This window comes from Leptinotarsa decemlineata, unplaced genomic scaffold, assembly GCF_025532065.1.
Source record: "Leptinotarsa decemlineata unplaced genomic scaffold, Ldec_3_MD MMD2_tig00000008_RagTag_RagTag, whole genome shotgun sequence".
Classification (NCBI taxonomy): Eukaryota; Metazoa; Arthropoda; class Insecta; order Coleoptera; family Chrysomelidae; genus Leptinotarsa; species Leptinotarsa decemlineata.
In genome coordinates, this window is record NW_027412537.1 from 9,132,355 (window position 1) to 9,146,967 (window position 14,613).

General features: G+C 33.7%; 2 protein-coding genes and 1 long non-coding RNA gene across 5 annotated transcripts in view; 2 read left to right on the forward strand and 1 right to left on the reverse strand.

Annotated features, from left to right (window-relative positions):
- The first annotated feature begins 311 nt into the window (after positions 1-311).
- LOC141480697 (uncharacterized) lies at positions 312-2,709 on the forward strand. Its single transcript, XR_012464502.1, has 2 exons — positions 312-794; positions 1,831-2,709. It is a non-coding gene; the product is annotated as an uncharacterized lncRNA (long non-coding RNA).
- LOC141480696 (uncharacterized) lies at positions 996-8,528 on the reverse strand. 2 transcript variants are annotated; one of them, XM_074171011.1, is made up of 3 exons: positions 8,388-8,528; positions 2,715-2,855; positions 996-1,705 (listed from the first exon to the last, which is right to left on the reverse strand). In XM_074171011.1, the coding sequence occupies exons 2-3, from the start codon at positions 2,740-2,742 to the stop codon at positions 1,011-1,013; spliced, it is 723 nt and encodes a 240-aa protein (XP_074027112.1). In that variant the 5' UTR covers positions 2,743-2,855; positions 8,388-8,528; the 3' UTR covers positions 996-1,010. The 2 variants fall into 2 exon arrangements, with proteins under 2 accessions (XP_074027112.1, XP_074027111.1); XM_074171010.1 differs by lacking the exon at positions 8,388-8,528 and having other exon boundaries at positions 2,715-3,039.
- Positions 8,518-14,613, forward strand: part of LOC111505668 (NAD(P) transhydrogenase, mitochondrial) — a 42,095-nt gene continuing 35,999 nt past the window's right edge. Inside the window, exon 1 of one of the 2 annotated variants that reach the window (XM_074171006.1) lies at positions 8,518-8,654. The gene's annotated coding sequence lies outside the window, so the exon portion shown is untranslated. Of the gene's footprint in view, positions 8,771-14,613 lie in introns of both variants that reach the window. The other variant, XM_074171005.1, reaches the window with a different exon arrangement.

Consider the following 14,613-nt stretch of genomic DNA (forward strand, 5'->3'; position numbering starts at 1 on the left):
ACCACTGGGGAACGATGAATCAGTTCCACTTTTTTGTGTGCACCCATTTGTTTTCTGTTAATTGTTATCTTTCCATTCTCAATAATTTTTCACTATTACCCTTACCTCCAAAAGTTCACACTTACATTCTGCTACCAGAGTTATTCTACTATGGTTAGATATTTGCTTAGGAAGTTCTGTTGTTACGGTACGATTTTGTTTTGTCATAAATTAAACATATTATTTATACTTTTGATAATCAGATAGTTTATTCATTTCCATATGCTCATTTATGTATATTTGAAACTTTTCTAACCCGTCTATGACACCAACTAGGTCTGTAAATAGGTTTTGTTCTTTTTTCCTCACACACACAAGGGCATAATGATAAGGCTATTTGTAAACACACCGATTTTGTACGGCCAGTATAAAATCGGTCGATATTTTATTGGTAGCGGGTGCTTGCAGACTCACCGGATTTTTGTCGATCAAACAATCAGTTGCTTTGTTGTCGTGACACGAGGTTATTGAAAAATAATGAATCCTAAATGAGTTGTTGCAATGCGGTTATTGTATCGCCGTATTAAGCGCAAGTGCTGAATTCATCCTATCAATCAAAACAGAGAACACACGGGAACATTCTACACTCTTTTTGAAGAACTGAGACGTGATGGTAGTAAGTTTTTCAACTTCTTCAGAATGTCTATTGCATCCTTTGACGAACTCCATGAGAAGTTGAAAATTGATATCTAACATCAGAATACCAAAACGAGAAACTCTATTTCTTCACGAGAAAGGCTTGGTCTAACATAGAGGTAAGTAGAAAATCAATATAAAATAATTCAATGCTTTCTCTCAATAAAAAATAAATATAACCACGAAATGCCTACCACAATAAAACAAAAAGTCCAAACAATTCTGATAGTTGTTCTAACTTTTTTTTAATGGTTGAAATCACTTCACAACAACCCAAGAGTTTGCGAGCTTGAGGTACCATTCAAGAAAGTATAGAGAACAAATAAACACACAAGTTATTTTTTCAATTTATTTTTATTGAATTGGTAGGTTTGGCGATTTGCGGACTGGGTTTGGGACTGTTGTGGTTGGAAGCTGGTAATTGCGCTGAATTGATTGGAATAAGACATTAGTGATGTGGAAAATGATTGATGCTGAGGGAAGGGATAGTTGTTAGGATAGTAGGAAGATGTTTGCGGTGGAAGGGGTTGAGGTTGAGTAGTGTTTTTACGTTTGTTCTTTATTTTAGAAATAACTTCCAAAACACCCATTTGGAATTCAAGAATTTCACTGTCGTCGAAATTGTTCAAATGTGGCAAAATCCCTTGAAAGAAAGAAATATGAGGACTAAGTGGTGGTTCTTCTAATGCTTTTATAATTTTTAGCTCAACCTCATCGGGCTCAACCTCATCAGGCTGGCGACCTCTTTTGTGTTCTCGCGGTTTGGGGTTCCTACGGATAGTCTCCTTGGTGGGTAGTGGGGCTTCGGGTGAAGTATCATCTTCGTCTTCATTGTTGTCCGTTCTACCTTCTAAACTTTCTGCAACTTCCCTCGTCTGGAATAATTTATTTAAAAATTGCATTTGATCAGCGTAGTAATACTTCTTAATGTTACGAACACCAGCTCCACTTTTCTTACACTCTTTTAGCTTCCTCTTCGACTTCGAGAACGCATCCCGAAGATTGCCCCATCTCTTTATTACTTCTTTTCCTGAAACAATTATTTCTAATTAATGTTTTAATAAAATATAGAATTTTTAATTAGTGTTCTAATTAGCGTTAAATTGTAAACCTCTTCATAAAGCATGATACTGATATCAAGCCATTTTTTTCCAGATATCTTGCAGTTGAGATTTCTCCAGCAAGGAAAATAGTAAAAGAAATATGCCACCCCATCAGGTTAGTAATGAAAAATGAGTGTATACGTGAACTTTCTAAAGATTATCTTGAAACCATTGCTTCTGATTTTGAAAAAAATGCCAATTTTCCACATTGCATAAGTGCTGTTGATGGCAAGCACCTTCGTATAAATTGCCCGATAAGAAGTGGTTCCATGTTTTTTAATTACAAAGACTATTATTCTGTAGTATTATTGGCAGTAGCTGATTCAAAATATCGTTTGGAGTATGTTAATGGTGAGAGCTTTGGCAGAGATTGTGATCCCTCCATTTTCAAGCAATCTACTCTTTCCTTACTATTTTGTTGAAGATGAAGCATTTGGTCTTAACACACATTTAATGAGTAGAGCTCGGCGTTATGTCGAGTGTGCTTTTGGGATATTGACCAACTTATGGCGCATCTTCCACAGGTCTATAAACACTGAACCGAATTTTGCAGTTGACATTGTAAAAGCGTACATTGTTCTGCACAATTTTGTTCGTGGCCGGGACGGTTATTTGCCAGAAGACACAAGAACAATAAGTGGCTTTGCCAAGAGATCCAACAGTACGAGGTGGTCTACAAACTAAGAATGTTGGAAAAATATTAAGTGAATATTTTGTAACACATATCGGGGCAGTTCCCTGACAAATGAGTAAGCTGTGAGTAATAAAAAAGGTGTGATAAGTTTCAATTTGTTGAGATTGTTGGGTACATTTTCAGCTTGTTGTTTAATTTTCTTTATAAGTAATATTCTATTAATATTTAATTTATTTAATAAACCGTGGATTGTAAACAAGAGATTAGGACGAATAATAAATGACACACAGGAAACTACTTACTAAATGCATTTTGTTCCTTATCCTCCATAACCTCAAAATTGTATTTCAGAGCGCAGCAAACTTCTCTCCATGCATCCCTGGTAAGATTTCTGTCTTTAAATGTATCTATAGTCTTATCCCACAACACAGGTCTTTCCTCCACTAACGAAATAAGGATATCATTATCAATTAAATCACCCATTGATATCGTAATCAGCATGCACTACCAAAACTGTTGATACGTAGTAACTACAATTTTACCGAGCAGTCGAGACTGAAATGGTCGATAAAAAACCGATGTATTTAGTCACGTACCTACGCCACTACTTCCCGGTACTGCCGGCGATACAGTGGCAGTGGACGGAAGCTCACCGGTATTTTATCGGCGACGATCACCGGTCGGCGTGTGTTCCAGGTCCCGTTCCCACTATTGGAATTTGGACGAAAATTTTGCGGAAACGTATTTTTCGACAGTGAATTGGGTAAATATTCGTTTCTGGCGCACCCGACGATTTTGAAAAAATGTTTGAGTGAACTTACGTATTTTGATGCGTAGATAACGAATCCGAAAGAAAAAACGGCGCGCTCCCTTATTTATAAAGTTACGGCCTTTCAAAGTTCAGAAAAGGGCAACTTTCCAGCCTTTTTTTCACAAAATAAACTATTTAAAAACACAAGCATTTATTCACTAGGTCACCTTTACACCTTATTCCTCTTTCCTTTACGGAAGCTGCTTTTTGGTTATATATCTCTGTATTTTACGTTATTAAGGTTAATGGCATACTTGGTACGACTGATGCTGTCAATATTCCTAAAGTAATTCAAATGTTTTTTGCCTTCATTCTTTAGATTCTTAAGTTAGTTTTTGGTAGAAGTAAACTAACAGCGGCTTATATTCCGCAAAATAGTCCTAGTGAGTATGAGTTATACGCAAATTTTGTACAATGCAATTTTTTCCAATTCCAGTTTACATTGTAAGAAGGTTCCCATTTTAGCACTTTTTTAAAATAACAACAAATGTACTGAGCTTTTTTCTTCGGTATTTTGATTTTCCGTTTTTGTAACATCTACCTATACAGTAATCTGTCAAAATTCAATTTGCACTTGCAATTTGGTACAACGTATTCACTAAATTATTAATTTCGTTCAAATTCATTTTGTGTTTATCTAATCACTCACGTTAAACTAAAAATCAAAATCTAGGAATTTGAAATAGTAGGCGCCGGCAAATACCAACCGCTTTTTTCTGAAATGTCACTAGCCTAACCTAGAAATAGAGGAATGTCACCAGAAGAAGAAGCATTCGTTTTTAAATTAGGTTTTTCATAAGAAACATGTTGATTGTTGAATTGAAAAGTGTCAATTGAGGGGAATAAGGTGTAGAAGTGATCTAGTGAATAAATGCTTGTGTTACTTTATCTTCTGAAAAAAGAAGGCTGAAAAGTTGCTCTTTTCTGAACTTTGAAGGGCCGTAACTTTGTAAACAATGAAGAGTGTCGCGTTTTTCTTTTGGATTCGTAATCTACGCATCAAAATACTTAAGTACACTCAAAAATATTTTCAAAATCGCCGGGTGCCCTCAAAACGAATAGTTACCGTGAATTGCTGAATGAAGTGATTGCCTGGTTGAATTATTTCGCTCGTTAAATACCTAGAAGGGATTTTCGAATTTTCAGCCAGCTGTGGTTCCTTTTTGATATTGTGAAGTTTAGAGTATTTTGAGACAGCATTGGAAACCACCGTTGCAAAGGTAGGGTTTTTTTAAAAAAGGGCAGAAGTCAGTATTTTCACTCAATTTCCAGAGAACGATCTTCGTCTGTTTTGTGTTGGAAACATCCTCGATTATTAGGAGGTTAGTAGTCAGGGCCGTAACGAAAAGAAATACCAGGGGGGTGAGGGAATCCAAATTTTTCCAAGCCCACCAGCAAAATTTCCTAACTTTCGAAAGCCGAGGGATTAGTTACAACTATAATATATTAATTCTCTTACTTAGCTATCCAAAGATTGGCTGAATGCTCATGCCCGTTAGGGTATGCACAAACTAAAATAAATTTTGGTAATCATAAAAATAATAATGGGAATTATTCTACATTGAACCAAGATCCTTGGTCTTCCACCATATCCACCATGTTTAGGAATATTCAATACAAATGAAAGGAAACAACACTTAAATAATATTGTGCTTATTGTTTTCTACTATTATTTTTTTCTATTTTCACGGCCCGAAATTTCCCAACTTTTTCAAGTTAAAAAAACAGCGAAAAGTTGGGAATTTGGTAAAATTGTCACTTCAAAAAATTTGTGGACTGTTCAGGACTGTTCTCTCACTTGGGAGAAATTAAACTTTTTTGAAATATTCAAACAACTCAGAATTTCAAAGTATGGGATCTCCAAGTTATGCATGTTGGGAAATCCCAACCTTTTCCCGGTTATTTCCCTTTTCTTATTACCTCTCCCTTTCTTTTCTCTTATTTTAATTTTTTTTTTATTATTTTTTTTACTATTATTTTTTTCTATCATCACGGCCAAAAATGTCCTTACTTTTTCTCAACTTTTTCATAAGTCGAAAAAGCAGGGGGGAGGCTCCCCCCCATCCTCCATCATGGCGACGGCCCTGAGTACAGTATTTTCAAATAACCTTGTTCAACTCGGCTATGCGACTCGTAATGAACTTTGTCCTTACTTTCCTTACTTTTTGATTACGAGAATATTTTTCTTCAGGGTGTTAGATTTCCCAAAGAAAAACGTATTTGCATCGGCTTGAATTTGGGAAATTGAATACGATTGCCAGTTCATTCTCTTGAAGAAGTTTCGTGGACTTTACCTTTGCTAATAATAAAAAAAAAATTGTTTTTCCGTTAACCAGCTGTCGCACCCCTACGAACGACAACCCTCAGAAACTTGTGCGAGCTAAGGATTAACGAGGTCTTACCTTTTAACGTGTGATTCCTAACACGGATTGGACGATAGCAAGTGAAGATCGATCGTTCAGACTAGGGCTTGAACCACCGACCAACACGGCAGTTTTCCGGTTTTTACCTGGCCATTAAAAATTGGTGGTCCTTCCCCTTTTTGTTAAAAATAATTTTTTTCTTAAATTAGTTGCACCCACGACTTAGTTGAAACCACTGGCCTAGTCGGGCATGTTAGTGGTGTTTTGATTTTCGGCAACCCTATTGTAATTTAATTATCTCATTCAAAAACATTGCGCAGCACTGTTCCGAAACGAAAAACTCTAGTTGGTACTGGATACTTCACGAATGAGTATAACTAAAAAATGTTTTATTGTAATATCAGGAGAACAATGAAAGGAAACTTACTCGAATACTGCATAATTAAAGTTATCAATAATACTCACATACTGATAACATAGAAACGAATATATCTATAGAGAATTATTATACTGATATGATATGACTCCTTGGGGATGCCTTAACTCTAACATTCGAGTAAATTGAGTATGTGAAATATACATTAATAAAGCAATTGATTGAATTGACTTGTAGAATGACGTAAAATAATTTTCAAAGCACAAAAGACACTTATTATCAAGTATGAAATCAGTTTAATTGACGCTAATTTCCGCCATAACCATGGTACCAAGTAGAAAGATTAGGGGGGGCATTTCATTTGTTTCAGTGAATTCAGCTATAAAAGTTGCAGGACTTATCAACTCCCTGTTCCTGACGAAAGACAGTTGAAAGGGTAAGGGAAACATTTCCAACCTGAAGAAAATGAAGATGGCAAACAAGAACTCCCTGTTAGTTCCAGTTTTTCGTGCACTTAAATATATACATAAGATGATTCGCTTGTTTCCTACCAATTCCGTTTCCTGCTACCATTCGGTTCCTAAGGTAACATGGGTAATATTTCGGTGAGTGTATATTTCAATAATTGCAAATCACATTTACTCCTATTTTTCTATTTTCTATTATTTTTTAACAAAACTTTTTCTTCCAGGATGTTGGACCGATGTTCTTTAGCCAATCCGCTATGGTTGGATATTTGCTGAGACAAAAAATTCGGGAAGATTTGGAGCTGGAGGCCTATTGCAATCTGGAGCTTTTCGTAGGTCCACGAACTATTACCGAAAATATAAGGAAAATAGTAATCCACAAGAGGTCACGAATTCAAACTGAGTCAGTTCCAACCAAGAAGAGAAAGAAATCAGTTCATTTGACTCTAAGCGACCAGGAGGTGTCCACGGAAAGGGCTGGAGGATGTGTGAATTATCGATTATAACAAATTGATTGCAAAATTCCAGGCATTTATTTTGACAGTATGACACTGAAATAAATTGAAATGAAGTTCATATTTTCATTTGCTTCGTGTAACATATTTGAACTTAACTTTCCCCCACTACCATAAAAGGGGTTATTGTCCAACTCGTGTTAGGAATCACACGTTAAAAATTAATACCTCGTTAGTCCTTAGCTCGCATAAGTTTCGACTTCTGAGGGTTGTCGTTCGTAGGGGTGCGACATCTGGTTAACGAGAAAACATATTTTAAACAATTTTTTTAACAGATTTTTCACATGCTATTGTTTATAATCAGTGACGAATACTTCACAGAGTCAATAAATATGAGTGCTTTACAAAAAATAAGCTACAAAAGTTGTAAGATTTATCAACAGTTATCAGTTCCAGTTTGTTTTGTGATCCGTTCAAGGTTCCCTTGTTTTCTGCTATTGTCGTTTCATGCTACAGTTTTGTTTTTCTATTTACGAAAATATTGAACACAAAATTCGGTGAGTTCTTTCAACAGTACAATATTCTTCATCAGCTGCTACCAAAGCCGAATATTCCAGGTTGAATATTTTTTAGGAAATGATGTTCGGAGACAAAAAATTGAGAAGGATTGAAGCTAGAGAGAAAACACATTCAGCAGAGCAGGTCATTCTATATCTACTAATTATTATCAAGACTTCACGAATGACTGATACCTAAAAGATGTTTTCTTGCAATGTAAATAAATAAATGAATGGAAGAGCAAACGCTGGGTTACTTCAGATGTGGCTTAATCTGACTGAATTTTAAAATTTTTTAGGTTGTTGGTTTAGTCTCGTTTGTTGTTGTTTTTTGTTTTTTTTTTAATGTATTAATTCACACCTTACAACAAAAACCATGATTATTATTATCAAAAGAATAGTCCTGTTAATGTAGAAACTGGAATTACAGAAATGATAGATACAAAATAGTATAAAATCTGGCAAATCGGAAGTGTTTCTAGAGGGTGTATAAAGGGGAAGATCGTGAAATATCAGACTGATGCCGGTATCGGACAAGTAGTGATTCTTGAGTTTGCCGTCGCCATTTTGAATAGATATTATATATATATATATATATATATATATATATATATATATATATATATATATATATATATATATATATATATATATAGATAAATCATTTTACGTTAAAACCTCAATATATTAAAAAAAAAGCAAACTGTCCGATACTAAACGACTTTCTCCTATACCTACACTCAAGGGTGTGTATTATGAAAAACTGTATTTTTAAAACATATGCAATACGTATGTAGAAAATATTCTGATTAAGTCGAAGTTATTTGCTGATCGCAGTTTATTATGATTTACCAGTGATTGCCAGCCATGTGAGCAACGAACAAGTTTCTAGAGACGGTCCTGTATACAAATGACATCCTATTTATTTTGGCTGTTTTATTCTTACCTTATCTTACGCTTATAGTGAAACAGTCGTCACAAAAAGATCACAGATCAAATACCCAGAAATAAGAAAAAATATCAACGCAACAGAAAAGTTCCCCTCCCACAATCGCATCCCTAAAACCAGACGAAGTCGTGTCACAATCAACGTTGCAGCCGGTTAAACCTGTGGTAAAACTAAACCAGGCCCAGACACCAGACACATTTCTGATTTTGTCTATCGCATCACAGTACGATGCATGTAGTTTGACTTTCTTTTCATTCATTTGTAGTGAGTAGTGTAGTTGTAATATATACATTAGTGTAAACAAAATTAGTAGTATTTTGTTGACGGTTCATAAAAAGTGTGTACGTTCCCAACACAAAGTAGTTTCCAGTTGCTTTTCTGTGAGTACACCTGACATTGTGTGAAATTTCCTGTTGCCAGCTTATATTATCTGCTTAGAATACCCATTATTTTTATTTCTTAGAACCTTTTTCTTGGACCGGGTATTAATAGTGTAATGAGTTAGTAAGAACGCACTTGGTTTCAAATGAGCTACATTTTGTTTACAGAGAAAAATATTAGATAGAAATAAATGATGGGGGTTTATGTTGCATGTGATCTAGATGTAGTAAATGTAATCCAATAATATTCGATTTAGCAAACTATTTAGGTCGCCGGCAAGTTTATAATTTCTGTTTCAAGATTTATGTGAATGTCTAGAAACCTGCTGCAGGGCAGGACATCATAATATTTTCGAGACTTTTAGGAGCAAAATCTCTTTTATATTCAGTTCTTCCATCATCTTCAGTTGTCTCATGTCTCGCTCATGTTTTCTTATGAAGTTATTAAAAATAATAAAGCAAAAATTAGTGTATAGTGTAAATGCACGTTTTCTGTTTATTGATGTACCTTTTTCAATAATAATAGCACAAGACTTCAAAATTTAATCGAAACATTGCATTTATCAACGAAAACTTTGTTATTTAGCTCGATTGGTATTGCATAAAAATAACAAAGTTTGAGTTAAAAAAATGGATTGAGCTGCGAAAATGTTTAGGTCGAGTGGCATTCCTGAATATTATTTCCTAAAAATTTTCAGGTGAATGCATCGATATAAAAAAATACCAATTCTGGAATTAAATGAATTTTATCACCCGAATAACGGGAAATTTCAGCAAGAACATCTGTTGGAAAGTATCTATTCGTAAATTTCTAAAGTCGTATTTGTCAACAATAATCTACCTACTTGACGCGGCTGGATGCCTCACCAATAAGTAGGTATTCTTTTAGATTTCATTGAACATTTCCAATCGAATAAAAAATGCGTCATTGTACGAATAAGTATCTATTATGATCTTGACATTTCTGAATATCATATATAAATTTCTGCTACTTGAGGAAGGGTTGTATTATTTAAATGAGGTTATGTGAATCAGTGATTTTCAGATTGAAAGCAGGGCCGTAGCGAAAAGAAAAACCAGGCGGGGAGGGAATCCAAATTTTCCCAACCCCACCAGCAAGATTTCCCAACTTTCGAAGAAACGAAAGCCGAGGGATTAGTTACTACTATAATATAATAATTTTCTTATTTAATTATCTAAAGATTGGCTGAATGCTTATGCCCGTTAGGGTATGCACAAACAAAAATAAATTTTGGTGATTATACCTTGGTGGTGACGAAGGTCCTTGGTTTTCCACCATATCCACCATGTATAGGAATATTCAATACAAATGAAAGGAAACCACACTTAAATAATATTGTGCTTATTGTTTTTAATATTTTTTCTATCTTCTTGGCTCGAAATTTCACAACTTTTCCAAGTCGAAAAAACAGCGAAAAGTTGGGATTTTGTAAAATTGTCACTTCAAAATTTGTGGACTGTTCAGGACTGTTTTTTACTTGGGAGAAATTAAACTTTTTTGAAGATTTCAAACAACTCAGAATTCTCTTCAATTTATGCATGTTGGGAAATCCAAACCTTCTCCTAGTTCTTTCCCTTTCCTTATTACCTCTCCTTTTCTTTTCAATCATTTTTATTTTTTTAATTTTTATTAATTTTTTTACTATTATTTTTTTCTATCTTCATGGCCCAAAATTTCCCAACTTTTCCCAACTTTTTCCCAAGCCGAAAAAGCAGGGGGGAGGCCCACTCCATCCCCCCCATGGCGACGGCCCTGATTGAAAGGTTGTTTTTATGCAATACTCACCACATACTGAATATTTCTAAGATGTAAATGTTGAAAAGAAAGTAAAGAAATTAAATTGATGTGAATTTACTTTAATCGAGACTTTATGCTATAATTAACTTCAAAGAATTGGATATAGTGTTTATCCAGTTTATATTTTAGAGGGTAGAGGGTTTATTAGAGAGATCATCAATATATATATATTACACTCTCCAAGCAAATTTGTTCGAAAGAAACCCAGCACTTCTTTCCATTCAAATTGATTTTTGGTTAAATCTAGGAATTAAACATTATTTGTGTAGGTAGTACCTATATTATTAAATGTCTTAAAAATAAATATTCAAACGTACTAGGCAGCAAATTTGGGATTCAGAGACCTAAAAATATAATTTTATCTTTATATAAAATGTAAATAGTCTGAAATAGAATGTTACTTCAAACATTTCATAATCTCAAACACAAAGACAGAGCTGGTTCGAAATTATAAACTAATTAAAATCGCACTTGGCTCCGAAATAAATGTTAAACTAAGTAACATTTGGCAGTTTCTACGTTGTAAAACGATAACATAGGTACATATGAATACGCCATACCTATCCAGTACACACTTTTATATACTTTTATGAAGACAAAACAGCGTTTTAATCCGGGAGAGCACTTTTTGGGTGATAGTTTCAACATATTAGAAAGTTTTAGCTATACTGTGGTATTAAATGTGTCACGTGTCGTCAGTTTTTTAGATTTTGAGCCTAAATGATGAAGTATTATATAGGTACTATCATTTGTTCACAAGTAGTTTTTCGAAAAGTTTATATACGGTTTCAATTCTTCCATACTGCACAAATAGTTATTTTCACCACTAACAAACTGTGAATATTTCATAATTCTCGGTAAATACATTTCATATCTTGTACTTATTTTTAACCTCAATGAATGAAAGAAAAACTGAACCCCTCTTTCGTGTTCGCGACGACGAAAGGCGAATAAAGACAAACTGGTTCGAAATTAATGACTAATAATATTATATATTCATATTTCGATCCGAAATAACTTTCAACAACAACATTTGACAGTATTTAATTTTGTCTTTTTTGCTATTGTTTTCAATTCTCATGTTATTACTTTCTAATCAATTTTGAATATATCCACTCCAATTGTCGTTATCACATTACAATAATTAGTTGGCTAGCGATAATAATAATGTTTAATATTTAAATGGTATTCTATTCAAATGTAATCAGCACAACCTTCATTGTGAGCAAATCAGAAAACAAATAAATAAGTGAAATGGTATCCTATTTTGTAACAAATCGTTATTAGCTAGTTGATAGACTTAAGTAATAAGAATATAGATATGTTGCCTATATGATGCCAACGTTATTGAAAAATTTTGGAGATTTAAGAATCATAATTATGAATCATATAAGAATTACATATTATTACAATATTATATAAATTGACAAGAGTTTTAACTGAAGAATGAAGTTATTTTCAAGTTGCCGAAATATTAGCCACTCTCAAACTATTTCTCTGGGACAGATCTGTGACAATGAACACTCATACTTATTTTCACGTTGCCGTAATATTGTCACCACCGAATTATTTTCACATCGGAATATTAGTCACTTCAAAGTTATTTTCAATGACATGTATTATCAGTTCAAACAAATATTTTTACGTCACAAAATTCGAAATAGGTATGTCTTTTGAGAAGAAAAAGAGAAAACCCACTAAGTTCTACAATACGTACTCAAAAGTTAGTTAACATTTTTTCTTGAACCGACAAAAAAAATTACTTAATTATTATTAGATATGGATAGTCATATTAAACACAGTTACTACTAACATCTGATGACATAATTTTAAAAAAATAGGTCTTTTCATAAACTGAAAAGTTAACCTAATATTTTTTTGCTTTTTGAAAAAATGAAGCTACTTCTGAAAGTATTTAGTATAAGTATAAACCACTTATAAACAAATCATTGATATTCTTCAATGCTGAAAATAAATCTTAACAAAGTCTCTGTTGAGTTCAAAATGTTTGTATTAGTTTGCAATTGCAGTTTATCAAACTGTAAATATTTAATGACAGAATCCTACATTAGGATTCAATTTAAGGCAACATTAGTGGTATTAATATATCAGATAATTAGATATGGAAATATCTAACCTCAGCTAATGAAGCATAATTATTCAGATAATATTGTCTGTCTCACTGTTCTAATGAATTGTTTGCGATATATGTTTAATTTGTGATATTTTTAAATGAGATTATTTGCTAAAGGATTCAAGACTAATTAAACAACTATTGAGAGAAGCGGTCACTTAGTTTCTTATGTTGTTTCAGAAATTGAAGCATTTATACCAACTAAAGATGAAAGATGAATGGTTATTAAATTTGTTAAAAAAAACATTATTGGTGGAAGCCTAAAAGTGTTATTTTTCACAAAATCGTACCCTTTCACCCGCCATATTGATTCATTTGTGTATCTTTTTTTCTAGGGATCGACCGTAAAACAATGATGTATTAAATTAAATCAACTGAATAAAGAACATGCCCAGAGCTAAATAAAAAATAAATTAATTTAAAAAAAATTATTTATAAAAAAGCTTCCATATATATACTCTAAAAAGAAGAAAATATACTTCAACTCAAACCCACCAATCATTGCACATTTCATATGTATTAAAAGCTTGTCATATGATCTTGACAAAAAATTTACTACAAAAATTATACGTTTTTTAAAAAAATATGTGAGCTTTGACAAACTTTTATATCAAATATATTGTCTATTGTCTGACTGGTATCTCAATCGCCAGGAAAGAAATTTCTGGCAAAAACATAACAATCTGCACTGATAGCAGACAAGTCCTATTAGCTTCGAACAGACAACGTGTTACCTCAGGGCTAGTAATAGAGTGCCACCAAGATTTAGCCAAAGCCCTGGTAGATAATAACATTATCCTGAGGTGGATTAAAGGACGTGACAGTAGTAAAGATAATCGCATTGCCGACTCTTTAGCCAAGAAAGTGGCTGGACTAAGAATTTTAGGACACAATGGCACGTACGGCCTGATGACTTCGACAATTGCGGAACTAGCCAAGCTGGGAACCTTGCGCCGAAAAAATATCTAGTGATGATCAGGAAAAATCTACGCCTAACAGAAGGATTTCTGACTGGCCACTGTCAACTAAGGAAATACCTCCACAATATGGGGCTAATGAACACACCTCTATGCAGAATGTGTGAACAGGAAGATGAAACTGTCAGGCATGTCCCATGCGAATGTCCCGAGGGAGGATGTAAAATGGGTCACATGTGGCCTGAGTGCTATGGGCCTACACTCACCCTCCCTACTCTACAGATACAGAGATTGTCTAATATAATATGTTCATGGGTTTAATTCAAAATTTATTTGTATATGTTATCAAAAAATATTTTTTCACTATTAATTTATTCATCCAGAATCCGGGGTTGTTGGCAATGATTATTATTTAAAAAAAAAACAAATGTGTGTAAAAATGGAAAATACTCGCGAAGGTTTTCTCCGGCAAATTTTTCATTATTTTGAAAAAGTCAATTTCGGCAAGAATTGAAAAAATCGCTTCTTTAGACCTTTTGTAATGAAGCACCATCAGAAAATATTTTCTACAATTCGTGGTTCGTGGTTCAAAAGGATGTCCAAAATGGGTTGTATTTCCAAAAAAAAACATAGATTCTGTATACGAAATGGTTGAAGAAGATCGAAATGTGACGTAATATAGGAGAGTCCTTTGGCATGTATGAATATTAATGCATGTTAAAAATGAGGATTCCGCGTAATTTGACCGAAAAAAAACCGCGTATGAATTAGTGCAATAAATTACCCAAATTCTAAAAATCCAGTTCACAAGAGAACGAGAACTCCAAAGGACCATAGCCTTCTTGGATATTCTTGAGAACAAACGTGAAAATGGGATATTTGGATATTGAGTGTACACTTAAACAACACACAAAAACAGATACCCGAATGAAAAGTCTAACTATCAGCCACAGCAAAAGAGAGCGATAATCAA

Coding starts and splice junctions, on each gene's coding strand:
- LOC141480696 (XM_074171010.1), bottom strand. CDS start 2,913: ATGCTGATTACGATATCAATGGGTGATTTAATTGATAATGATATCCTT. Junction 1,706..2,714: donor TAAGGAACAAAATGCATTTA/GTAAGTAGTTTC, acceptor TAATTGTTTCAG/GAAAAGAAGTAATAAAGAGA.